Source organism: Anopheles merus, chromosome 2L (assembly GCF_017562075.2).
Source record: "Anopheles merus strain MAF chromosome 2L, AmerM5.1, whole genome shotgun sequence".
In the NCBI taxonomy this organism is placed as follows: Eukaryota; Metazoa; Arthropoda; class Insecta; order Diptera; family Culicidae; genus Anopheles; species Anopheles merus.
In genome coordinates, this window is record NC_054083.1 from 42,223,598 (window position 1) to 42,249,638 (window position 26,041).

Genomic DNA, 26,041 nt, shown 5'->3' on the forward strand with positions numbered 1-26,041 from the left:
ACAACTATGAGAACCCCTGGAAACCCCTGTATCGTCATCTGTACATGACACAACGCAGCCGAAACACTGATTTAGTATGATTAGTAATGCATTCCGCTTTTATTCGTTTGTGAGTTTAAGATGGCCGACCTCCTGTGTGGGAAATTTATTGCAAGGAATCATTTTGAGTGTGTTTTGTTTGCTTTCTAGGGATTGCTAAGATAATAGTTATGCTCACACGCATGAGTATTCTTCAAATTCAAATAAATAAAAATAAATAGCATAAATAATTGCTAAAACGACTAGAGTTAGTACTATTATTGCAACCGAATACATAAGCTTTGTGTGTGCATTTTATGGCTTTGTAAACCTAGGACAAGGACTAGAAAATTAATACACTGTAGAAGTAATCAGTGCCTCTATAATATCAACTTAGTCATGCACGGCGCATACTGCAAAATAAATCCTAAACATTCTTTCATTAAATATCCTCTCTTCATCTTCTCGTCTTGGGTGTATGTGTGCTTATTACATTTACACCCAAGGGGGTGTGCTCTATTGCGAATAAATAATTTCATTGAAATGACACACGGATCCATCCATCTGATATGAATATCAAAGGACATTTGATGGTCGGCAATATCCTTCTTTTCCTTTGCTTCTGGAATGTACACAAGATTGATTGATTCCGCATGTGCTTCGTCCTCCTATTCTCATCCAAATTCAAATGGAAGTTTAAATATCGGGCTGCAATAGGGCACAATAGGATACTGCTAGGTTTGACACCTAGTTCTCTTTTCTATTGCTGTTCTGTTTAAACGCTCATCGCACACGCTGGACGAATTGTAAATAGGATAATCTGCTACGATTTCTGTTTGGATTGTGTGTATGGGATGAGTGTCTCTCTTTAGTGTACGGGAAGCTGTGCCCATGTACCGCGCATTGTAGTGGTTAATGGCTCTTGCTACGGCTGCGACTTCTCGAGTGACTGCCACGGCTGTGGTAGCTGCTGGCGCTCGACGGTGACGATGGTGTCGGTCTGCGGTACGGTATAGGACGCTTGCGTGCACTTTTGATCCGAGCGGTGAGTGAGGGGGTAGCATTGTTTGTTAGAGAAATACAGTCAACAGATAAAGAGGTTAGTTAGATTAGGGGTTGCAAGTGGAAAGTTATGAACACCCGAAAATATAATTTAATAATGCTCAAATACTCACGAAAGATCGGCAACAAAATTAAAACACAAGCTCATAATAATACACTACTGCGAAAATGTTCTAAGAAAACGCAACCTAATGAAATGAAAGAAATGAAATACATATAAACGAAAAAAGAAAGCAAAAAACGAAATCCAAGGCTGGAGGGAACATGAGAAATATATTTAAACATTTTTGTCCAACATCTTGTCTTGCAGGTCCAACTTTTTTCTGTAAAATATGCTAATGATTTTCCTCCCCCTCCCCATACTGGGGAAGTGTATCTTAAATGGTAAATTATGATTTCAATTTTCAGAAAAAAAACCACCGCAAAGGGGTCAGACAGTTTGAGTTGAGCATAATAACTAACGATCAGCGCGACGATCTTGGCGCCGGGAGTAAGATCGAGATCGGGAGGAGGATCGATCACGGCGTGCCGGCGCCTTTTTGCTGCCGCCAGAACGCTTGTCGCCCCGTGAACGCGACCGCTCTCGGTCGCTGTCACGGCGCTGCCGGCGCTTGGCGCTTCTCGAACGGCTGCGGGAGCGCGATGAGTGGCGGCGGTGGGACGAGGCGGACGCGTCAGACGACGAACGGGGGGATTTGGACGAATGGCGTCCCCGACGTCTGACATCGGGCCGCGAACGGAAACTACGGGGTGGCGAGCGGGAAGATCTTTTCGGTATTATGGGGAAGGTAGATTCATACAAATACAAAAAAAACATAGAAAAACGAAGAAACATAAGTAAAAATAAATAAATAATAGTGCTTAAACACGCTTGTTTACCGGTGCGCATTGATGGTGTAAAGAAAACATCGCTCTCTTTCCCTCACACACTCTCTTACCTGGTGATGCGGCGCCGATCGAGAAACGAGGGCGACCCGGCACGCCGCGGTATCGAGGGCGACCGGGACGCGGTGCGGGAACGCGGGGAAGATTGGGACGAGTGGCTGCTGGAACGGCTGCGCGAGCGGCTGCTGCCCCGATCGGACGAGCTGTGGCTATGCGACGAGGACGAGCGGCTGCGCGACCGTGAACTGCCCGAATCACTGCTAGAGCTGCTGTAGCTGCGCGACCTGCGAGATACAAACGATAAGAAGATGTGTGAGCAAAGTATGCCACTGGTTGCCATAGGCAACACCAAGCAAAAACATACTTATGCGAACGGGAACGAGATCGAGAGCGGGAACGGCTGCTCTTGGTACTGGGGCGCGTTTTATTACTACCCGAGCCAGCAACGGCCGCAGGCTTCGCTTCCTTCGATGTGCCCGATATTTTCTCCTTCAGTATGCCGTCGACCGCATGCAGAATCGTCGTTTTCGCCAGGCTGGCAGCCGCCTCCGAACCATCGGCAACGGCCCACGCACCGACGGTGGTAAGTATCTCGTGGATATCCTTCTTCAGTGCAGTGCTGGTGCTGCTAGTGTCCTCCTGTGATGCTGCCGGGTCAGTTGATTTGGTAGTATTTGTTTTCGCGCCGCCAGGAAGCTTCTCGTCGGGCGAACATTTCACCGCCGGTGCTGCCTTGCTAGCTGATTCCGTTGTGTGGCTGCTGCTCGATTGCTGCAGTTCCCGTTCGCGTGCCTCTGCGGAGGCCGGTTCGCCCGGTTTCGTGGAGGGTAGAACGCCAACCTTCATCGCTATGGCACTGCTGATGCTGCTGCTGCTGCTGTTTCCCACCTCGGACACGGACTTTTTCTTCTCCAAGCTTTGCTTGGCCTTTGCCGCTAGATCGTGCTTGAGGGCTTTCAGCAGCGAAAGATCCTTCTCCTGCTCCCGGGTTTCGTCGTAAATGGGAAGGAATGCGTCCAGATCATCTCGATCGCGTTGCGTGCTGCTACGCTCCTGCTGCCGTTCTTCGCCGTCTGATTGTGAGTGTTCCGATTCGGGCGAATGGAGCTTCACTACCGGCTGCTGTACAGGGGCGGCGTTTGTCGAGGACGATGACGTAGCTGCTGCCCCACCGGACGATGAAGACGCCTTCTTCGATCGAGATTTTCTCGACTCACTCTTCTCCGGTGTGCGTGTTTCGCTGCGCTTAGCCGTTTCGGTTGGCTCTCGCTCCGAGGTCGGTTTTGTCGTCGACCTTGCTGCAGGAGATGCTTGCTCCTGGCGGCGTCTTTTCACCTCCGGCGGTGACCGCGACCGAGACTTTACCCTCCGAGAGGAGGAGGGCGATGTGGTGGAGCGTTTTTCCGACTTTTCCGATGGCGCCGCGACCGACTTCTCCCGTTTCTTCGCGACGGGAGATCCATCGTGACGCGAGGAGTCCCTTTTCTTGGGCGAAGGCGATCGCCGCGATTTGCCACGCGAAGCAGAGCGATCGCGTCGGGCGGGCGGCGGCGGCGAAGGACTGACAGAAGCACGACGAGCCTTCGGTGCGCTGTCTTTCTTTGCTGTCTTGCTGTCCGCTTTCTCTCCCCTTGGGCTGCTCGATCTACGAGGCTCGCGTGGCGAACCAGACCTGGACGATACAGGTTTGGTGGTTTTGGTTGATTTCCTATCATCCTCTTTACCATTCGTCTCCGTGCGCGGTTTGCTGCTGCGCTGCAATATATCGCTGTACCGTTCCGGGTTACGTCTGGCCGGCGAATAGTCCAGCTCCGATTCGGCCTCTGAGTCGGAGGAGGATGCCTGTTCCTTCTCCTCTGCCACCTTGGCAGGCGCCGGCTGACGGGATGATGCTGGCCGTTCCACCTTATCAGACCCACTCGGGATCGATTTATCGCGCGATGCCGCTTTCGGCGGCGGAGTTGGCGATCGTTTGCGTGCTTTCGATTCCACCACCGTGCTCGATTTGGACTTCTGGCGATCAGTCGAACGGCGCGGAGATTTGTCACGCTTCTTCGCAGTGGATTCCTCTTCCCGCGGCTGGCGCCGTGCTGTCTCCGGCGATCGTTTGTCCTTCTTTTGCGGGCTCGGCGAGCGACGATGCTTTGCCGGATCGCGGTTGCTGTCCCGCTCACGATCCCGCTTGCCTTCACGGCCTCTATCCCGATCGTCATTTCGTCGCACGCGGTCCCTGTCGCGTTGACGATCGACCTGGTGGTCGTGCTCATCGCAGTCACGGTCCTTGTTGCGCTCGCGACGATCCTTCTCCCGATCGCCGTCCCTGTTGCGGGCGCGCTCGTGCTCCGCCTGCTGTTTCGGGGGCGTGCGTTCGCGACGCGAACTGTGCTTTGACCTTTCCTGACTGTGGCCCCGCGCCCCACGATCGGCACGACGCCGTTGGCTTCCTGAGCGCGACCGCGAACGAGAGCGTGATCGATCGTTACGTTCCTGGTTCGTTGGCGATCGCTCCCGGCGCCGGTTCCTTGACCGACTGCGACGTGGACGCTCCTCCGCAGTGCGATTACTGTCTCGATCGCGGTCTCGATCGCGATGCCGGTTAAAATAGTCACCACCACCACGATTATTATTACCGAAGCGCGGTTCCTCGTACCGATCAGGACGATATCCGCCGCCACGGCGAGCATTGATACCTCGTTCACGGCTAGACTCCCGCGTTCGCTGGACATCGGACCGATTTCGACTGCTCGAACGATCCCTTCGCCCACCGGCGCTGCGATCATGCGAGCGTCTGTTTCTATCCGTGTCGTGTTTCGCACCGGCCGAGGCTTCGTTGCGTTTGTCTTGTTTCGGTTCCTCCACGGCAACCTTTTTGCCGGAGGCTACCGGCGATCTGTAATGAACATTTGGGATAAAGTTAGCAAAAGTTTACCATTGAAACAGTAACTCCATCGACACTCACTTGTTACGCGATGGCGATCGGGATTTTGCCTTCTTCTTTTTCTGTGACTTCTTTTTCTGCGAAGAGAATGAAACAATGTACAGGCGCAAATTAATCGGACAGAACGCTACGATATTACAGAAAACAGCATTCAAAGATCAGAAACATCTAACAACGAAAAAGAAGTCAAAGGGTAATCAATTTTACTATGAACTAATGTTTGAGCTTCGAATGAATAACATTATCTAGGTAAGTGTGTGTGAGAGAGAGAGACACTGAGAGTGGCTGCAATGAATAAAAAAAATAAATAAAAACATATGTCACGTACTCTAATTTAAGAAGTAAACTTAAAGGAAAATTTAAAACATCTTGTTAAATCATACTGAAATTGCTCACAAACTGGGACAACAAAAAACAATACTTCAGTATGGACAAATGAAAAAAAAACATAAAATATACTAAATATCCTCACCACCACCTCACACACAGGGGCTAAAATCAAATCGAACCAAGTTAACAAAATGAAAAACAAAAACCTAAAACTCCAAACAGACCAAAAAATATACAAAGCTATATATTTATAGATATATTGGGTGTTGATTTATGTTGTTTTCGATTTAGAATAAGTAAACTATTACAAATATACCTTCAGATCTTAATTTTTCGATCAAGAGTTCCGCTTTTAATTATGCGATAAAAAGAAAGTGTTACAACAGTTGAATAATATAGTCACGACAAACAGAGAAACGGGCAGTAAGAATGGGAGGGGGCATGGGGGGTTTTGAAATCATTGTTGTTTCAGTAGTATATTGTAAGAAGTAGTAGTAGTAGTTTGCTTCATCGGTTTAGCGAAAAGCATCGTAACTGAAGCGCATTTTAGATTACAAACTAGCATCCAAACTCAAACAACCGTATCGTGTGTTGGAAGGAAAAGGGTGTAACGTATAATTCTGAAGCAGATGATGACATAGTTTGGTAACACGCAGAGAGCGAGAGAAAGAGAGTATGAAGAGAGTGGATGTGTTAGGATGGAGGGGCATAATACTGTGATGAAAAGATACTGATTATGATTATACCGTGCAATTAAAAGCTAATTCCTTTTTTTTTCTCTGGTTCATTTCCTTGTTTCAAACGCTCGTCGTACAGTAAAGTACCAGAGCAGAGAGATTATTCACATTCAGGACGCGGAGAGAAAGGGTGTGTTATATTGTGGTGTGGAAAAGCGCATAATGGGTTAGAGTTAGTAGATTTATATATAATTATGGTGTCAAATTTACATAGAACCACGTACGAAATGGTTTGAATGCGTAACAGCGTAGAATGAGCATACCTTTTCCTTCTTCGAAGACTTCTTCTTTCGCTTGCTGCTGCTGTTGTTCTCACGGTCCGAATCCGAGGATGCATCACTTTTCGAATCGGAATCCGATTCCGAATCGGACGAATCGCTCTCATCGTCACGGTGCGATTTTTTCGAGTGTTTTTTCTTCGTTCTATGATGGACCGATTTCATTTCATTTCAACCAGTTTCGAAGATCCGATAGTGCAGCATAGTAATCGTATTCCCACCAGAGAGCGAGCGTTCGTGCGTGTGTGTTTACGTCCAGAGTTCGATCAAAACCAAAAAATATAAGGAAAAATGTGCAAAAACCATATATTAGAATTTCAAAGCTTGAAAGATTTGCTGGAAAGAATTCATACTCCAATTCCCTGTATTTGACGGGTAAAATGAGATAGAGAGATATATATGTATAATAGCATGAACAGAATCATTCAGCGCAAACACCACTTGTAAATCTCGCGCTGCCTGAGAATGCTTCCGATTTGTGTTATTTGTTATTTTATAATCGTTACGAAAAAGATAAAATTCTGACGACGATGTTGGCTCTACCGGTTCTTTTTTTTTTTTTTTTTGTTTCGAAATGATTAGGGAAAATAATGAAGATTTTGGTTAACAACCCTGTGTCGACAGGGCTTTTAACTTTTACCGTAGATTGCGCTACTTAAAACATTACCATAATAATACGCAATGCAAGTTTGTTTTGTTTTGTTTTTTTATATATAATTGGAAAAGCGTTGATAATTGCTACTAAGGTGCATCACTAGCATTAACCATTGGACACAAGTTGTCTCCTATAGTCAAAGAAAACAATCAAAAGCTCAATGTAGGAAAAACAGAAAAGAAATTAATTTTAATTTCCTAAACATGTTGCTTTACTATTATGGATTAAAAAGAAACAAAAAAACGCATTGATTTTTCATGTTTATACCAAAAATAGGAAAGCCGGACGAAAACCAATTTTAGCGCGAAAATGTAAAATAGCGTGAGAGACTGTTGCTGGTTTATGTTCACTACATTTCACCCGCATTTGCAATCAATTTGTCTTGCCATTTCCTCATGTCGAGTGTTAATTGATTAATAATTTAATGTTTCTTTTTTGTAGACCCGTCACCGCAGAAATAGTAAAATAATAACAATATGTGTTTATCTTTACATATGTAGTAGGAGGTAGAGAGAGAGACAGTAAGTAATAAAAGTCATTCCACGAAGGGACAATCAATGTTAAAAATGTAGTAAACAGAAATCGCAGCTTGTTTTTTTTTTATTAAAAAGGGAATAATTAATTTTTACCTTTCCATCATGTTAAATATATTTTCATCATATTATTGGTCTGTCTTTCGGTGGAAAAAAGGAGAGAAAAAAGAATAAAATAAGAAACGTTTCCTATTTGTTTGTTTGTTTGTTTGTTTGTTCGTTGATGTGGTTTTTCTGGGATTAAACACAAATTGAGAAAACATAGTTTGAATCGGGGAAAACACTAGTACTGAATTGCTAAATCATCATTTGGCCACAACAGCACTATACTAAATCAATGCATAAAAAAAAGAAACCTACACTAAAACAAGTAGAAAGGAGCAAGGCGATTGTTTATTAATAAAAAAAATACAATTTTGCAAAAGACTCAAGCAATAAGCAACTGAGAAGATAACCACACTCTATCGGTACACGTTAGGAGCATACAAATTGTTATGCTTATAATGGAACGTTTTCGTGCTATGATTTTAACATTTAAATGCTATCATTTTTAGGTCTTTGCGATGCTCACAGATATTGAATTCTATTCTTATGGCGAACTGTTCCCAAGTCCAGAACGATTCGAATCACACAACATCAATAATAGCCTTTTCAAATATGCAATATGCGCTGAAGAACAGCTACGATGTAGTGTAAACTTTATCTCTAAAACTTATCGCACACCGTACTAAATCACGAGAACTGAAGAAAAAAAACTGCATTGTGGCTGATATGGTGGTGCAACGGCAGCAGCAGCAGCAGCAGCTCCTCAACTAAAAACAGTGACGGAACGCGCGCGCACACATAACACAATGGTGAAATGAGGGTAAAACTTAAACCAGAACGATTAGAGAGAAGGAACAATACGAAAAACTTATAGTAAAAAGGCAGGCACAGCACAAATACTTACCAACTAGAGCGCGTGATTGTATTGATAAATATGAATTTTTGGTTTTGTTTTGTTTTGGGGGGAAAGTTTAGTAGTAGTTTGAATAGTTTTCGTTTGTTTTGTTTCAAAATGAGTTGTGCGCGTTTGGAGATATTTTGTGTTTTTTTTTTGTTTTCATTAGCCACAAATCAAATTAGCACGGTTTATGGTTTTTCCGGGTATGTAGGTTTTAGTTTGGTATGTTTTTTTTTAAAGAAGACACACACAACATTTGGTAGACGCGCACGCACAATCGGAAAGACATATTGGATTGGCAGTAGGTAGTAGTAGTAGTAGTGGTGGTAGTAGTAGTGGTAGTAGTAGTGTTTCGAGAGCAAAAATAAAAAATGAGAGAAAATGGTAAAGAAGATAGAGAGATGATGAGAGATTAGTATTTTGAGAATAACAACAATTTACACAAAAAGATGCAAGGCGTACGGCAGAGACTGGGTCGACTCTATTACCACCACCATATTCTTTTGGGAAGACTAAACCACACAAGACACACAATAATATAACCTCTCCCAATAATGTATGTGCAATCCCTTGCCCTGCAGAAAAGACCGCCCAACACAACTGGTTCCGTTGTGGGAACGAGTGTGTGTGTGTTGCACTGGCTTTGTATAACAAAATGACTACTCATTACAGCAATACCATTCCCACCTTGACCCCAGGAGCATGAGAGAGAGTATGATTGTATGGAAAACAACACAGTTACCACATGAAAGCTAACGAAACACACTGACATGCCTTTTTTGAAACTTTGACTAATTTGGCGTACTTTTTCTCTTTTCCCCTTCCCTTCACGTTGCCCAATGTTAAATTAAAAGAAGAAAAACGAAACAATCTCCACTTCCGATCATTCCCCGCAAAGCTTCACATATTGCGTTTGACTGGATCACGCTTTTGAAGCAAAGTAAAGGCGCGCGTTTGAGGTTAACATTTTGTTTTGTTTTATAATTACCTTTCTTTTTTGTTTTTCTTCGATTTCTTCTTCTTATCCTTTTTGCGCTCCGGGCTGGAAGATCTAAAAACAAAAAAGAAATAAAATGAAAAGGATGGAATCAATATCAGTACGTTTTCATTTTACGCAAACAAAAAACCGGTGATTTTGCGCAACCGTGTGCGTACACATTTTACTTACACATCTCGTGCCTTTTTCTTTTTCTTCTTCTTTTCCTCCTTATCGCGTCGCAGTCCACCACCGGCCGTCGATTTGGAGTTGTTCACCTTACCATCCCCCCCATCATGGCTTCCATTCTCTTCCTCGTCATCGTCATCGTGTTCGCCTTCCTCGCGCTCGTCATTGGAGCTGCCGCGCCTACGCTGCTTGCCGTTACGATCGCTGCCTCCTGCTCCCGCTCCTCCACCGCCGGCTTCCTTTTCCGGGGACGGTGTGCGAACGAGCGCGTACCGCTTCCGGTTCGCCCGCTCCATCTCTTTGGCCTTCTCCTTCTCAGCCAGCTCCTTTTGCAGGGCTTCCGATTTGGCGAGATCTTCCTTCGCCTTCCGATCCTGGTCGAAGCTCGTACCCTCGACGAAGTACTGCGAGATCCCGAACGCTTCCCGCAGCTTGGCGTTCTTTTCCTGCTGGGCCTGTGCGATGTGATGCGTTTCCCGTACACTGGTGCGGGGGGAAGAAAAAGAGAGCAGAAACAAGAAAGAAGAGTAAGTAAAAACCTTGTTAGGCTGATATGGTTTATGGGAAGGACGAAGAAAATGTGGGGGGAACCATTGCATATAGAAACGAGCAGCTTAACGATTGCCATTTTTCATAGAGTGGAGGAGCCGGTGTGTCCCATCATCATGTGGCCTTGCGTGTTTATGATCCATTTCTCTCCCAAATGGTCCCATTACGAAGGCTCACAGGGTAAATATTATCTACCATCTTCTGGGCTCTAAGGAGGTTTCGTTGCTGTTATTGACAGACATTGACGAACCTTGTGACGAACCGACCAAAGGGTAAAAGGAGGTATTTGTATTTTATAACCCAATAAAAAACACTAATTGCAACTAGGGCACACGCTCGGTGATGTAAGCCGGCCCTCCGAAACTAAACATGCCACAACGTAGTTATTTCTACGTTGACAGTTTTCAAATTTCGATAGATGAAATAGCGCTCTAGTATCTAGAACCACCACGGATTGTTTCACAACACGCCAACACACGAGTTTCGATTATTACCTCACAACGCTATGCATGGCATGCATGCAGATCGGAATGCTGGCGGCGGCGGCGGCGGCGGCGGCAGAGGATCTGGAAGCAGCGGCAGTCGTAGTACGGATGCACAGCTTTTGATGAGGAGCAGAAGGATGATGATGTCGACTGTGTGGCAAATGATGCGGATGTAGATGCGGCTGAAAACTGCCACAATGTTCCCGCACTAGCTGTGCGTGCTGTGGCTCGAGATATTGGTGCCGATTCGGACAACCAGACTGTGTCCTGACGTTTAGCTCTGCTTCGTCCTGGTTGTGGTGATGGTGGTGATAGTGGTACAGCTTCCGAACCTGGCACGAAACCACTTCCGACGAGTCACAGGACGACGAGCGCGAAGTGGAACCGCTGTCTTGTGGGTGGCGGTGGTGGTGGCCCTGTCGCTGATACAAAGACCTGGACAAAACGTCGCCCAGGTGTCGGTTATGACGATGGGACGAGCGAACGTGCCCTGCCGCTGATTGCACACTGTCCTCCTGGTTCGCTTTGGGCTGACGTGGTCGTGCAATTCGCACACTGCCGCCGGTCGTCGGTCGGCTGCAAACGTCCCTCCGCTCGGGGTGGAAAGTGGCGTGGCCACCGTGTGTTGGTGGTGGTTCGTGATTTTCGCCGGCACCCACCGGAAGTGTTGCTGCACATGCGCAGTGACAGAAGCATCCGGCGGGTGTACCACCATCGGCATCGATACTACCGCCGGCACTGGTAGCGCCATTGAGCATGCCTGCCAGCTCGGTGCTACGCTGCTGCTGCTGCTGTCCCCCGGCCGCCGAAAGCGACGACAAACAGAGCCCTTGCAGGCGGAGCTGCTGCTGTAGCTTTAGCAGCATCTTTCGATTGTTCCAGTTCAGCATGCCAAAGGGTGGCGGCACTGTCATCTGGCGTCCTCCTCCCTTCGCTTTTTGATACTTGCGTCCAAACATTGTACCACTTTTGGTGCGCTGTTTCCCTTTCACTGGCACGCTGCACTCGTTCACCTGTACGGCTGATTTGATTCTCCTTTCCGAACCGCCGCACAAAGGCGAACCGACGGCACGCGCCGAAACGGACGATTCGGATGAGGAACGGGACAATGCAGCGATTGGCGACAACGGTTGACGGTGTGAAAAGGTTCCCATTTCCGGATTGGTGGAAGAATCCGGTGGATCCATACCATCGTCCTCCTGCAGGGTGCTTTGCTGCTGCTGCGGCGACTCTTCCACGTTGTACCGGAGATCATGCTCGAAGAACTGTTCCTTCGGCTGCTTCCGATTGAGAAAGGGGCCACCAGCGGTTGTGGAAGTGGTTTTGCTGGCCCGTTTCTTCTTCATCGCGGCCAGTCGGCGCCGAAATTTGGTTGCCGGTGAGAGCTTTTTCTTCATCTTCCGTACGATTTTTTGTTAGCTTAAACAATGTAACTTTATCTCTATGGAAGACGTCGATTTAACGAGCGTAATAATGTTGCTATTTTCCTCAAAACTGTGACTATCTCTCTACTTAACCTATCAACTACGTGTATCAACTTTCTTGGAAGACAGTTGGATTACGGATTTTTGTTTTCTACTCTTATTGGAAAGCTGTTTACCTTCCCTTAACACACTCCCTTTTAAGCACAAGCTTTCTTAAACACTAAGGTAACTCCCAGACCAAGGCTGGGAGGTTATTATGGAAGACTTTTCAGTGATTTGTTTGGTGGACACTGAGAAGAGCGCTGCTTTCACATCATTCGGTGCTGTTTTTCTTCGTGTTTTTTAGTTCCATCTTTTCCATACTAATTAACCTCACAGGTGCCGTTCGGTGCCATCATCCTTGCGATGGGATTTAATTTTCCTCCGCCAGCATCAATGGCGTCACATGATGGAAGAACAGTCGGTCCACACAACACGCTCCCGCTCCCGCTGTGTGCTGCTGCTGCTGCGACGCATCCTTCTTTTCCCTGCTGCTTCGACACCATGGTGCGGATGGTTTTAATTTTACGATTATCGATCCGTCGTCGACTGTTGCCATTTTGCTGAGGCTGGCAAAATCACTTCATCAAACTCCACACCACCGGCTGCGTATCCCTTTGTTACCTTAACTTAACATTGCACACTTTTAACGGGAAATGGCCGTTTTTCTTTTACTTTCCATCGCTGCAAAATGGTGGAAGGATGGTGATTCGTTTCTTGCAGCTGGCCATTTTAACACTGCACTACTACACCACAGCAACAGCAACAGCAGCAGAGTGGTTGGCAAGCCTGCTGGAAGCTCATTCATGTAGTGCGCTGTATTGCACGCACGCAGCGGGTTGTCCACCCGCTTCGTCACTTTCCTCTCGCACTGTGAGCAAAAATGGTTAATATCTTTGCGGACGAAGGAACGAAGCTGAGGCCGAGATGGCATTTTTTCGCCTCCGTGAATGGTTCCCACACACCGTTCCGACACACGGCGGTCCATTGCGCATGATACCGAGGCCGAGAGCCGAAAGCCGAGGAGAGTTCGTCCTTTCTCGTCGTGGATGATGATGCTGTACTGTACAATGAAGTTCCAGTGATTTCCGGAAGGAGCCTCTCTCATTGATGTACGTTTTTGATACGATTTTTTGTTGTTGTTGTGTGTATGCTAATTCCAATGCCAATTAAATCCAACTTAAACAATCCTCATCATCATGCTTTTCTATTTCCATGTTCAACATGTTTTGGCCAGGCCTTGGTTGCTGCGAGTAAAAGAGTGCCCTTTTCCGAGTTTGGCTGTTGGATGCGGTTCAAAAAATGCCCTTCCAAGCGATGAAGTTGGGCTGCCCCGGGTCGGTTGACCGGCCGGTTGCTTGCACGTACCTGCCGTGTGGTGCTGTGCACGGGATGGAGATTCTAAAGCAAAGATCATGATGCTCCGTGTACCCATAAATAGAATCATATTTTGTCAATTACGATTACGAAAACAAGCCCCTTCTCATCCTCTCTTCGTATGCGCTTAGCTGCCGAGGTTTTTATATGTCTGCTCTTTTTCCCTCAATGCTTTGCACCACAAGCGGTGTTATTGGGAGGTATTTTCATGTGTGTGTGGTTGTACAACCTGCACTCAATGTTCTCTCTTTCTCATCTCCGTGTCTAGAGCATTTCAATTTCAATCGTAAACTCAAACACACACACCAAACTCCACCACCAATCACCACCACCAGCAGCTCTTGCTCCCCTCGTCGTGCTGATCTCCGTTTGGAGTGCTCTTTATTCCACTTACCGGCGACGGCGGCGGTATGCGGCGGTATCTTGAAGTGCTAGCTACATGCTAGGCCTCCTTCACACCCTCTTCTCCTATCCGTTCGTAACAGAGGGCGGTAGGGCAGAGCAGAGCAGCACAGGGCGGTAGGTTGCATCTTCGCTTCACTTCAACAAAAAAGCAAACGTGTCGCGCAAACGTACACCACCCGCGTGCATTGTCAACCGTTTAACCAGTCGGCTAGTCACCAACCGGCCCATGGTTGGCCATCTTCGTTACCATCATACTCCAGAGGAAGTTGTTGGTAGTTGTTTGGCATCGCTGAAATCAAACGGCTCAGCAGCAATTTCCCCTCTCCACCATACCATGCAACCCAGCTACAGAAGAAGGGTTTAAAAACTCAACTCACGGGCATAAATGTATTGTATGGACATGTATGGGAAAGGCCTAGGGAGCCAAGATGGTACAATCAATTTAACATTCGCAGCGCCCTCTCCTCCCGTCCCGTCCCGTCCGAGAAGTGTCAATCTCCTACTCCTCCTTCTCCTCCACCTCCTCCTTCTCGTCCTTGTCACGGTCATAGCCAGGCGACGAGAGTCATGGAAAAGGGTTATTCTCGTGCATGGTGGTGCTGTCTTTCTCTCCCATTCGCTCTAGGCCTCTTCCCTCTTGGCTTGTCGCTTCTCGCATAATTGTTTCGTTCGAATGCTTCTGCTGCTTCGGTTATTTACTATTCCAATCCATATTCGTCCCGCATATGCTCGCTCTACGCTGATGTTCGCCTTCATCGCAGTTTCTCGTCGTGCGCAACCCCATTGTCATATTCTTTTATATATCGTCCGGCTGCTAGAGTTTATGCTAAAATGGATAAAACAATTTTGAAATCAAATCTACACCACCGTGGTGTGTCTCTGTAAACTTCTTCGAGTTTACACATTTTTTTCACACAATAAGCATAATTCTGAAGTGTACTGACTCTGTCTCTACTTCTTCCTCCTTACCGCCATCTCGCATGGCTAAACATTGCGATCATGTTTCACTATCTCCTAGTCCCCAGCTATTCTTCCACATGCCTCTCTGCCTCTCTGCCTCTCTCTCTCTGAACGCCTTCCACTAATTCTTATGCCTTCTCCGATTGTGGCCGCTCGACTGGCATCTGTTTATCTCATGCTAGATGATATCGTGTGTGCTCTCCCTTTCGATCTCCTGCCACTATCGCCACGCTAGATTTGTTTATTGATTCGCCTATTCGCTTACTCTCCCGGTGGAGGGGTGGAGAAGGCGGCTAGTCATGCTCATGGCGGCTGCAGACAGACACTTAAAAATCATTATTGGAGATGGTCGATTCGTTACCAACATCATCATGCGGTCGCCTCGGTCCTTCTCCTCCGCGGGGGTATGATGTGCGGGACGGCAATCCCCGCGTACCAATCGGATTTCTCTCGCCCTTTTGTTTCAATCCGCTCACTCTCTCTCTCTCTCTCCATGTCATCTCCCGTGTCCTTTCCATCCCTTGCCCTGTTGGTTGTTGTGCTGCTGTCACTCTCACTAGTACGAGTGTCTCTCTTGCTCTCTCTTTCTTTCTCACATACACACAGCCATCGTGCTAGCCGGTATGAACGCCAGGGCCTCCTGTGATGCATTCCTATTTCGCTCACATACACACATATTCTCTCGCTCTCTCTCTCTCTCTCTCTCTCTCGCTAGCTCGGTATAGTTTTCGTCCTGCTGCTGCTGCTGATCATCATGCTGCTCTCCGTGCCAGCGTCACCGGCTTACTGCGCGCCCCACCGGTCAGCCAGCGGGGGCCTACTACGTGTTCCTCGACGTTTGTCCTATTCTCTACGCCATCATCCATCAATTCTCTCAAGAAGCAGCTTCACCAAAACTGAAACAGAAACACACATACACAAACACGCACAATACGGTCCGAGAAGTCTGAGATCGTTCTCCGGGGCGGACTGTGCTAAGTAGTAGTAGTGGTGGTGGTGGTGGTGGTCGGTTAGAGTTAGTAGTTGCAGTACGCGCGTACCTTTGCCGTAAAAGGGGTTCATCATCGTCATCGTCTCCGGTCGCGCACATATCGTTTTGCAGCACAGCAATACCAGCAGCATACATATATCGACTACCAAACATACCGATGCGCGCACGTACATAAAACCGTACCAGAGTCACCAGCCAGTCAAGTCAAGCTTGCCGCATGTCCGTCGGTGGAGGGTAAAAAACCACATTCTCTCCGTTTTGGTGTCTGTGTCTTGTGTGCTGCTGTACTACCTCGGAGTTATTTTTGAGCATCCAACAAACCAACATTAACCAACCAACCAACCAACCAACCAACCAGCCAGCCAAGCCAATCCAACAATCTCGGCTGGTATAGTAGCGGCGACTCGTTTTCTTCGCCTTTTACCATACGGGAAGAATAAAGGAGGTTCGTCGAGGTTTCCTTTTTGCTCTTTACCTTCCTCCTTTTTACGAAAACACCTCCCCACATCGTACGCGGGCTGCCAGAGACGACGACACGCAAGGAGGTTGTTGGTCGCAGCAGCAGCAGCCACAGCAACACGAACCGGTACACAGCAGCAGTAGCAGGGGTAAAGGAGGGAAAACATACAGCGGCGTGTGTTGAGGCACATATTATGCTGAAAAACCTCAACCATACCCTCCTAAAACGACAATCGACAATCCGAGAGCAACCAACGCACGCCATCTACCATCCGGTTGGGTTGGAGGGTATTAGAAAGGGATGGCGCATGTACACGACGAGACGAGCTAGCAGCAAGTAGAATGTGGTGTGTTTAAGACCCAGTCGGTTGGCCCTTGCCCGTCTCTCCGCTGCTCGCGGTGTAGTGCTGCGCCTGAGTGTGTGCGTGTTAGTGTGTCTCTCCGGCATGGTAACGTTAAAGTAATCTTTCTATTCTACGTACTTGAAAAGAACTCAATTCAATCGTTTCGCGCTCATCCGTAGTGTGTAGGTTCCGTGTGTGTGCGCGAGCGCGCGGGCCCCTTTGGAATGGTTGTTTGTCATTCAACCAGAAGCCAGTATCGTAGTGGCGCACAAGGCAGGCAGCCAGGCAGGCAGGCAGTGTGTTGAGAATAGTTAATACCACCGCGCTCACAGTTCTCGCGTTTGTGTACCATTTGCCAGTTTTTGAAGTTCTTGCCAGTCGCGGTCGCGGGCCGATCGGAGGAGCGAGCAGCAGCAGCAGCAGTTTGGCGTTTGTGAGCATTCATCAGCCGCACATACTATTCTTCACCAGGGGCCCGCGAGAAGAGTTTGAAGATAATTGATGTTAAGTGAAAGATAGGCCGATAGGCCGCCGAGTAGTAGGTAGGCGAGAAGTCCATCCGAGAAACCGTGTCCGATAGGAAGTGGAGAGAAAACAAAATCTACGCCCATCATGCACGCAACAGCGGCAACGGTGGCGCGACTGTGATCTTCTAGCGCGCTATTGTGGGGAAAATCGGAAAAAGTGTAATCACAACCGTGTGTGTGCGGGGTGTAGTTTTTTGGTGCAACAAAAGGGCCATAACTTGCACTTTTCATCGTGTGAACACGGGGATTTCGGGTGCGTTACCCGGCTACACAGCATGTCGGAACAAAGCGATGACTCGAAGGAAACGCTCGGCGAGTACGATCGGAACCTCTTGGAGCAGTTGGTGGTGAACGATTGGGGCCTGAGTGCGGCAGCATTTAAGCGCATGGTTTGTAAGTATCACTCGGTGACAGAGAGAGAGAGAGAGAGAGAACGCGCACAAGAGAGCATGTAACAAAGATGCTTCCGCGCATCTGCTCCTTTGTCTCAGCGCAGTGTGTGTGTGTGTGCGTTGTAACAGGCAGAGTGGTTAATCATACCCGCCACAATTTCAGCTCACAGAACGTTGTGTCGTTACCATGACGAATCTGTACTGTTGGACTGTAGAACAGTGCGTAGTCCTCTGCTGAGCGCGCACTAGCAGGCACAACACCGCATGGTACACGTCCTTTCAGTGCGATCGTGCAAGAGTAGTCTATGGCGAACTCATCCCAACGTGCGCTCTCTCTCTCTCGCTCTCTCACTTACACTGGTTTCGTGCCTGCCTATTATTTTTCTACCCCTTTTCCTTCCTCCGTTACCATTACACATCCAGCAACGCATGCGTGAAGCGTGTGTGCGGCGTAGTATGTAGCGTATTTTTTTTTTTTTTTGATCGCGAACGTCCCCCGCTCCGTCACGCGTGCATCGAAATTTTATAACCTTCTTAATTAAATATCGTCACCGTTTTTCGTTTCGTCGCCCTCTAGATTGCGGTATCGACGAGGTCAGTTTGGTGCTGATCGAGGATGCAGAGATTAACGAGCTGTTCAGCGATCCCCGGCTGCTCGGGCAGAAGATACTGTTCAAGCATCGGCTCCGCCAGTGGCGCCACGACCAGCAAAGCTTCCTCAGCAACATAGCCGCCCACCTGCAGCTGCCCAACGGGAACGGTACGGTGCCGCCGACGCAGCCAGTGTCCGCCGCAGCCTTATTACCGCGCCAACTACTACTCCCCGCGCTTAATGGTACGGCGGGCGGTGCACCATCGTCACCGGCCGCCGGCATCACCGCACCCGGATCGTACAAGCGCAAGTATCCGTTCGATGTGGACCTTACCGCCACCGGCCAGCTGAACAATGGCTCGGACGATGATGGCGCAAGCATCAAGACGGAACACGACTCCACCTCAACCAATGGCATCGGGCTGAAGCGGCGTGGTGGCGGCGGTCGAGAATCGCCACTGCTCATACCGCCCACCTATGCGGCCGCCTCCCTGTCCCTGGTGCAGCCGCTGCTGAAGCGAAAGGCCGATCCACCGTCGCTAAAGGAACGCACGTCCGGTGCGGTCGGCGACATACCGGTGCGGATCGATCGGGACAGCATGCTGCGGCTGCTGCAATCGTCCCAGTCCGGGCGCTGGATACTGAACAGCTACAAACCGAACGAACCGCTCGAGCGACGGGGCCAAACCATCATCACGCACCTGATCGTGGACCAGTTTCTGCACTTTAACATCCTGTTCAAGCACCGCATGATGAGCCACTACGCGGACGTGATAACGCAGCTGTTCCCGGCCGAGATAAAGGAAATCTACTACGCACCGCGCAACACGGTCAAGCGCAACACGTCCGGCAAGCTGTTCGATCGGTACACGAACCAGCGGTTACGGCACAAGGAGCGGTTGCCGCGCGTCAAACCGTTCGTGGCGGACGAATGGACCGAGCACAAGACGTTTGCCGAGCTGGCGATCCTGAACGAGGCGATGCAGGGTGTGCGCAGTGTGGCCGGTGGCGGCGGGGGTGATGATGCGACCGGCAGCGAGGATGGCAACATTAGCAACGACTTCCTGCAGCCGCTCACGACGATGTACGTCGAGGGGGAGGAGCAGCAGCCGGCCGGCGGCAATGGGGATGGGGCGGTGGATTACTCTACGCGAGAGGACGACTGACCGTGCGCTTGATCGAGATGCAAGCAGTAGAGCTCGGACGGGAGTGGGAATGAATGTGCCAAATCGAGATACAAGGGTATAACACCATACACTTCAGGTGTGTAAAATAGAGGGAGAGAGAGAGAGAGAGAGCAGCTATAGTATGCACTACTGAGTGTGTGTAGGGGCGAGCAGAATTATTTGAAGCCTTAGCATTAAGCACAAACACACAAATATGACGCTATATGAATTTAGATGGAAGGAAATAAATTAAGCAAACTTTTTCTACAAACCTAGGAGCTACTGGCAGACCTAAGCCCCTTTCCTAAATGCGTATACGTAAGTATAGGATTAATTTAATCGTTACAACCGTTGGCTCCAGCACATCAATAAATATGATTCATCAAAGGATCTTTCCTCTGCTTGTAACAAAACTAGGACAATCGCTCCATCCCCCACAGGTCAAATGGCATTACAACTAAGTCGCAACGCGCACACACGTGGGGGGAGAGACATTGATTTTTTACTAAAAACGTACCAAGAAAGCAAACGGCTCGTCCCCATAAAATATTTCCATTTTTAGCTTTCCCTGGTTTCTGCCAGGGGGGTAGCACTCGTTATGCTTGACCGCGTGCGAGAAACGACACAACCGTCACCACGAAGCCCTTGCAGGACACGGGCACCAACACACATACACACAGAAACGATATTGTGGGCAGGATTAATCACCATTCAAGGAAGGAATGGGATGGTGAACCTGTGCGCAGGTGTGCGAGGTACATACCGCACGTGGGTGGGTGTGTGTGTGTCTATATGGTAGGGTCATAATTATTAGAGGGCTTCACTAGCTACGGTGCCACGACTGAAGAGGGGGATGGTTGTTCCAATGTGCAAAGTGGTGGGCAAAAGAAGAAAGGGGCGAAGCTGCTTTACTTACAGCAATCTTCCGAACTCGTCCTTCGGCAGCTCCATCGTCCCGTGGTCCATCAGCTTCGTCCGGTACAGCTCCACCTTGGCACGAACCTCATCCTGGCTGAGCCTAAAATCGACCAAACAAAATGGGCCACAGATTAGAATCGGAAAATACACATTTGTCACAAACAAACTCTTCGTCTTGACTCTTCGGTCTTCAATCTACCACCTACCCTTGGCTCTCGAGCACTTCCTCCAGTTCGGCACACTTCACCTCGATCTTGCGCTTCCGCTCGTGGTCTAGGATGCCCTGGTTTGGCTGCCGGTTCGACTGTGCGTCCAGCTTCGCCAGATCGTCCTCCGTACGGTAGTTGATGTTGTCCTTCTTGCCCGGCCGGACGAATGCCACGTTCCGCTGGACGTGGCCGTTCGTGCCGGAACCGCGCGGTGTGGTCAGCCCGATGCCGTTGTACATTTTGGGCGGATGTACGGCAACAGGAGCGCAGGATCACCAAGCGCGGAAAGTCACCGCCGTCGACACCGCCTACTGTTTCTCCTGCACACACACACAAAACACACTCACACACACACACACACTTTCAAACTCCCGGCCGTCCGTATCCGTGCCGCAGCCGCACTCCACCACTGATCGAAAGGCAACACACGCACTATATATATTGATGGGCAGCGAACGGGCAAGAAAAATCAATACTCCGCGCCTTCCCAGAACACGGACAAGAACTGCTCTGCCCAAGGCAATCCCACCACCGACCAGCACCACCACGGGTTGTGCCGGCAAAGAACGGTGGCGCGCTGCTGCGTGAATTTGATGATGCTTCCTGTCCGCTGGTGCGACTGGTTACGAAATCACGCCACGGCTGCACTAAAAGCGTCGGGGGCCCCCGTCGGTACGGTGACGGAACTGTTCTAATCACACAACAAGCTACCAGCTACAGCAGCTGAGCAGCGATTTCACGGAGCGTGCACTTCTGCGTCCCAGAATGTTCGGCCATCATTTATTTTTTTCTACATGCACTTTTCCTGCTATCGGGCTTTTGACAGGCGCGCATGTGTTGTGACAGCTGTCAAGCGGTTGGGGTGGGCAAAGCAGCGTGCGTAATTCGAATTGGTCGTTAGGTTGTGGACGGTGGACGTGATGACGGAGAGCAATTTGGATTGGATTTTAGTGTAAGATGCATTTGAATTTTGTATAGTAGACAAAATGTGGTAGTTTTAAGCTCATATTAATTTAAAATTTTTAGTTTGGAACGTAAGTGTCCGAACATTTTACTGCTGTGAGTAGTCCGATTTCTCTTCCAGTCGTTCAGGATCGTCGATTTTAGTTTCTGATATGGAAACTGGATTGAAAATCGCTCGCAATGTAGTAAAAGCCGAGGAATTTGATAAATGGTAATACCAGTAATTTTTAAACATAATCTGAGCTCTTTTGCTACTCCCCCTCCTGTCAGTAATTAAGGTTGTCATCAATGAAAACAAAAGAAAACACAACGCAATGTTAAATTTACATTTTCTCCTCTCCTGAACAGATGTTTTATATTTTTTCTTCACCAGTTGTTATCGTGTGTGCTTCTTCTAACCTTCTGCTAGATACGATTCCAGCACAAGCTTTACACAGAACGGTTTCTCCGCGGATGGGTGTGGAAAGGATTGCGCGCGTACAACGCGCCAGGAGAAACGTATCTGAGGAGAGTAGGAATGCAAAAAGGATACACACGCGCGCACACACCGTGTAAAAAAACTTCGGTACGCACGCGACGCAGCATCCTCTCCTTTTCCCGCTCTGAACACTCCCCCCACCCATCCCCGCACCTTGGCAGGAGAGGGAAGAGAGAGGAGTGTTCGCCAAAAAACCATACAAAACTAGCGCTTTAGATGATGCCGATCTTGTTGGCAATGTCGAGCGCATCGTAGTCGCGCGTTAGCCGCACGTACGCCTTCTTCTTGCCGTCCGGTCGCACCAGCGTGTTGATCTTCAGCACCTTCACGTCGTACAGCTTCCTCACGGCGGCCTTCACGTGGTTCTTGTTGGCGCGCAGGTGAATCAGGAAGACGAGCGTGTTGTTGTCCTCGATCTTCTTCATCGCCGCTTCGGTCGTCAGCGGGTACTTAATTATATTGTACGCATCCATGCTGATAGTATGGAAAGGAAACAGAATGTAAAATTAGGATTAATTAACGAGCATTAACAGCGTTTCTTGAAGGATAAGGGCGTGATTTTTAAGCACATTGTGTTAAAAACTGTCTCTTTCATTAAGTAAGCTTCCTAGTAAGGGTGTGGTAGAAAGCAGTTGCAAATAAAAAGAGGATTCGCTCTAGCATTCAATAGCTGCACGATTGCATTCTTAAAGTTGGAATGCAATCGTGTTGTAAGTATTATTTTGAATTTGAATGCCAATATAGAACGTTCTACTTGTTGATGGATCGGATTACTTACCGGCTGCGCTTGGCGACCGACTTCCTCGGGTACTTGGGACGACGCGGAAGCTTCAGGGTCTTCGGCCGCTTGAAGTGCACGGACGTGCGGATCTTGCGGACGCAGGTTCCATACGGACCCTTGACCAGCTGTAGAGCAGGAGAAATAGAAACATTGTTATCTCTGTTCCATCGAATTTCACAACAATTGCTAACAGCGAGCGACATCCGATGTGGGCTGGATTGGTGTGTGGAATTTCAGTTGGAAGTAATGCAATATTTTCACATGCTCTAGCATCAATGAGATTCCCTCTTCAACATTTCATCATTAAAACACACGCACACACCCGCCGCCACCCGTATCGGTAACCACTGCTCCCCATCATCACACTTAAACTCACCTTGGTCGAGGCACGCTTGGCACGCAGCATAGCGGTGGCACGAGCCTTCTGGATGCCCTTCTGGATCTTGGCCTTCACCTGCTCCTTGGTCAGCTTCGGGCGCGGGGACTTGGTCGTCTTCTTGCCCTTGGCATTGATACGGCGCACCGGCTTCTTCTTCTCGCCAGCCTTGGCGGGCTTGCCACCGGCAGCAGCTTTGCCACCCTTGGCACCGGCACCGGCCGCAGCCTTAGCTCCCTTGGCAGCGCCCTTCTTGTCGGCGGCGGCTGCGGCAGCAGCTCCCTTCTTCTCCGCGGCCTTCTTCTTGCCAGCGGCGGCAGTGGCAGCAGCAGCGGCCGGGGCAGCCTTGGCTCCCTTCTTGCCAGCAGCGCCAGCGGCACCACCAGCGGCCGGGGCAGCCTTCTTGGCATCCTTCTTGGCCTCACCGGCAGGCTTGCTGGTTCCAGCAGCAGCGGCGGCGGCGGCGGCCGGTGCCTTCTTCTTCGGAGCGGCCTTGCTGTCGGCGGCCGGTGCGGCACGCTTCTCGGCCTTCTTCTCCTCGGCGGGCTTCTTCTCAGCGGCCGGCTTCTTCTCGGCAGCGGGCTTCTTCTCAGCTGCTGCAGCCGCTGGCTTCTTCTCGGCGGCTGGCTTCTTCTCCGCCGTGGGCTTCTTTTCCGCTGCGGGTTTCTTCTCACCAGATCCGGAAGCCGTAGCAGCGGCGGCGGCTGCCGGCTTCTTCTCTTTCTTTTCGGCCGGTTGGCCGGCTAGAAATTACGGAAATGAAAACATAATTAGTATCAATTTAAGAAAAGGTAAACAGACAATGCGGTGAAACAGGGTTATGTCCTCCCACAGGGTGTTGTCAGAAACGAAGTAAATTATCTCAAACATTGCAGTTTTCAGAGAGATTCCCTCTTCGCGTAAAGATCATCATTCGTAAACACGTTTCCGGGCGCACGACATCGTGTGCATTGCATTGGGCACACTTTCAAACACGGAAGAGCAGTCCTTTACACTTGTGGTGCGCGCTCCGTCCTTTTGTCGCACCATTCGCATGCGATGCATGCCTCTGACGGAACACAGCCCTCGTGGCGTACACAATCAAACATCAACTTGCTATTTTTCACCGAAAATTCACATTCCCGTGCAAATCACCAGCTAACTACATGCAGCCACGGTTAATGAGTTGTTTCACAGTCGAATTACGACACTGGGAGGACATTTTCACCGCAAAATACACGAAATTTAGCTTACCGGGCTTCTCAGACGGTTTCTTCGGACCCATACTTGAGATGGAAAAGAGATGTCAAAACGGAGGTAGCTAGCATCTATGCTCGGCTTCCGGAACGATGACACATGGTAGAAAATTCTGGACGTCCAAACGAATGTCAAGCAAACAACGTCAACAGTACGCTAGCGCTCCTAGCGGAGTTTGTGCAGTACTACGCGATGAGGTCGATTCACAGTCGACCTAATTCAAATGATGAAGCAGTTTTCCGTTAAAGTTTTATTGATTAGATTAATTGATTAAAGATAAATACATTTATTACATGATAATTTTATCGAACAATCATAAATGTGTATTTTTTGCTCTAAAAACAAATGCATAATTTGATTTTTTTTTATGATACATGATGACCAATAATTGCAACAAAAAATCCGACAGAATTTCAATCGTTTTAACTGTTTCTGAAAATAACACTTTCTCACGATTCATTTTGCAATGTGTTGATTGCGTGAAATGCTACAGAGTAGAACATTGTTGTTTGATTTAGGAAATCTACCAACTATTAAACGCTGATTCTCTTTATGCGACAGTTTTATGCATCGAATCATTGCCGTTTTTCATTCCCACCAACTCAATCGTCTTCCTGTTGGAAATTACATTCTCACCGTGTCTAACGATTATTCCCATACGATTCGAATACACCATGTGTCATACGATAGGAGTCGTTGCGCAAGCAGGCAAGGCGTAAAATGCACACGATGCGCAGTGCGAGACGTCTGATTTATGCTGCTGTTTGTGTGCAATTTTAACACCCTCCGGATGTAAATGGTTCCTCCTCAACCTCATTCCTCTCTGCCATTTTTTTTTTCATTCTTTCTCCATCCTGTAAGTGTTAATAGCCCGAAGGGTTTTCGCACGCGCACACACCGAATCGCTTTCGCAAATGAGCATTTTAACGTTTACATTTGCTTCCACAAGCGGCCAAGTCTTCTACCAGTCGATCCAGGGAAGCGATCACCATCGTTTTTAGTGGACTTTTTTCCTTGTCCCATTGCTTCTTCACTTTAAAAGCTTCAACTTTAGGATTGATTTCGTCGCCGTTTTGTGCTTGGTTTGAGTTTAATTTTTAAGGGGAGGACATGCCATCAACTGAAAAATTACAACTTTGTGCATCCGTTTTTTGCTGCTGCGATCCTTCCCCTCTTTCTCTCTCTCTCTCCTCCCACCATAACCCGTTTACCACAAACGGAAGGAACTTTCCATTTGTCATGCGGCGTTAAGCGGTTTGTGCTTTGTGGCACATTCACATTACCTTCGTTCTTTCCCCGGGTTTCTCTTCTTCACCCGTGAGGGGGTTTTTTTTCGGACGATTTAGGTTGCCCATTAAAAAGTCATAAAAACGTGCCCCCATCATTTCGTGTTGCAGGGTGGAAGATTTAGGGGCAGGAAAGAACAGCAAAGGAATCAAAACAACTTCTCCAACCGTCTGCTTTTTTATGTGTGTCTTTTTTTTTTCTTCTTCTTTCTTGTCTTCTTATTTTTATTGGCCCGTAACGATCATGCGCAACGATCGACACCGATCATATCGCACCCCACCCAACCACCCACCAGCATCGTCACGCGGGTGGCGATCAAAAGCCGATGCTAAACAGTTGTTTCGATCGAAAACGGCAATAAAAGCATAACAGCGAAAACAAGCTTTTGCTCACAAAATGTATTCTAATAAGCATCTAATAGATAGCGGATAGAGTGGAGAGGCTTTCCAGCCTTATCCACTGCAAACCAGGACAGGATCATCTCCAACACACACACACACACACGCAAGTGGTTTTTGTCTAGCCAATCAGCCACCGCG

At 48.4% G+C, this 26,041-nt stretch overlaps 3 protein-coding genes and 1 long non-coding RNA gene across 9 annotated transcripts; 1 reads left to right on the plus strand and 3 right to left on the minus strand.

The window, feature by feature from the left end:
- Positions 1-75: 75 nt before the first annotated feature.
- On the minus strand, positions 76-21,177 carry LOC121591811 (serine/arginine repetitive matrix protein 2). Of its 6 annotated transcripts, none has more exons than XM_041912804.1 (9): positions 20,379-21,177; positions 20,171-20,272; positions 9,548-10,027; positions 9,368-9,430; positions 6,234-6,393; positions 4,925-4,980; positions 2,330-4,855; positions 2,019-2,249; positions 76-1,048 (listed from the first exon to the last, which is right to left on the minus strand). In XM_041912804.1, exons 1-9 carry the CDS (start codon positions 20,618-20,620, stop codon positions 931-933), a joined length of 3,978 nt encoding a protein of 1,325 aa, XP_041768738.1. In that variant the 5' UTR covers positions 20,621-21,177; the 3' UTR covers positions 76-930. The 6 variants fall into 6 exon arrangements, with proteins under 6 accessions (XP_041768738.1, XP_041768734.1, XP_041768735.1 ...); XM_041912801.1 differs by lacking the exon at positions 76-1,048 and adding an exon at positions 1,335-1,847; XM_041912800.1 differs by lacking the exons at positions 20,171-20,272; positions 20,379-21,177 and adding an exon at positions 10,588-13,664.
- Positions 14,197-15,599, minus strand: LOC121591816. The gene is made up of 2 exons (XR_006004565.1): positions 14,768-15,599; positions 14,197-14,649 (listed from the first exon to the last, which is right to left on the minus strand). It is a non-coding gene; the product is annotated as an uncharacterized LOC121591816 (long non-coding RNA).
- LOC121591812 lies at positions 15,770-19,667 on the plus strand. Its single transcript, XM_041912805.1, has 2 exons — positions 15,770-17,497; positions 18,074-19,667. Exons 1-2 carry the CDS (start codon positions 17,380-17,382, stop codon positions 19,252-19,254), a joined length of 1,299 nt encoding a protein of 432 aa, XP_041768739.1. The 5' UTR covers positions 15,770-17,379; the 3' UTR covers positions 19,255-19,667.
- A 489-nt stretch (positions 21,178-21,666) lies between the features above and the next one.
- On the minus strand, positions 21,667-24,325 carry LOC121593395 (60S ribosomal protein L22). The gene is made up of 4 exons (XM_041915692.1): positions 24,213-24,325; positions 22,980-23,722; positions 22,601-22,728; positions 21,667-22,296 (listed from the first exon to the last, which is right to left on the minus strand). Exons 1-4 carry the CDS (start codon positions 24,241-24,243, stop codon positions 22,035-22,037), a joined length of 1,164 nt encoding a protein of 387 aa, XP_041771626.1. The 5' UTR covers positions 24,244-24,325; the 3' UTR covers positions 21,667-22,034.
- Positions 24,326-26,041: the final 1,716 nt, after the last annotated feature.

Coding starts and splice junctions, on each gene's coding strand:
- LOC121593395 (XM_041915692.1), bottom strand. CDS start 24,243: ATGGGTCCGAAGAAACCGTCTGAGAAGCCCG. Junction 23,723..24,212: donor GAAACCGTCTGAGAAGCCCG/GTAAGCTAAATT, acceptor CGTAATTTCTAG/CCGGCCAACCGGCCGAAAAG. Junction 22,729..22,979: donor CCAAGCGTGCCTCGACCAAG/GTGAGTTTAAGT, acceptor CCTGCTCTACAG/CTGGTCAAGGGTCCGTATGG.
- LOC121591811 (XM_041912799.1), bottom strand. CDS start 11,975: ATGAAGAAAAAGCTCTCACCGGCAACCAAATTTCGGCGCCGACTGGCC. Junction 4,981..6,233: donor AGTCTTCGAAGAAGGAAAAG/GTATGCTCATTC, acceptor TTCTCTTCGCAG/AAAAAGAAGTCACAGAAAAA. Junction 2,250..2,329: donor TCTCGTTCCCGTTCGCATAA/GTATGTTTTTGC, acceptor TGTATCTCGCAG/GTCGCGCAGCTACAGCAGCT.
- LOC121591812 (XM_041912805.1), top strand. CDS start 17,380: ATGTCGGAACAAAGCGATGACTCGAAGGAAACGCTCGGCGAGTACGAT. Junction 17,498..18,073: donor AGCATTTAAGCGCATGGTTT/GTAAGTATCACT, acceptor GTCGCCCTCTAG/ATTGCGGTATCGACGAGGTC.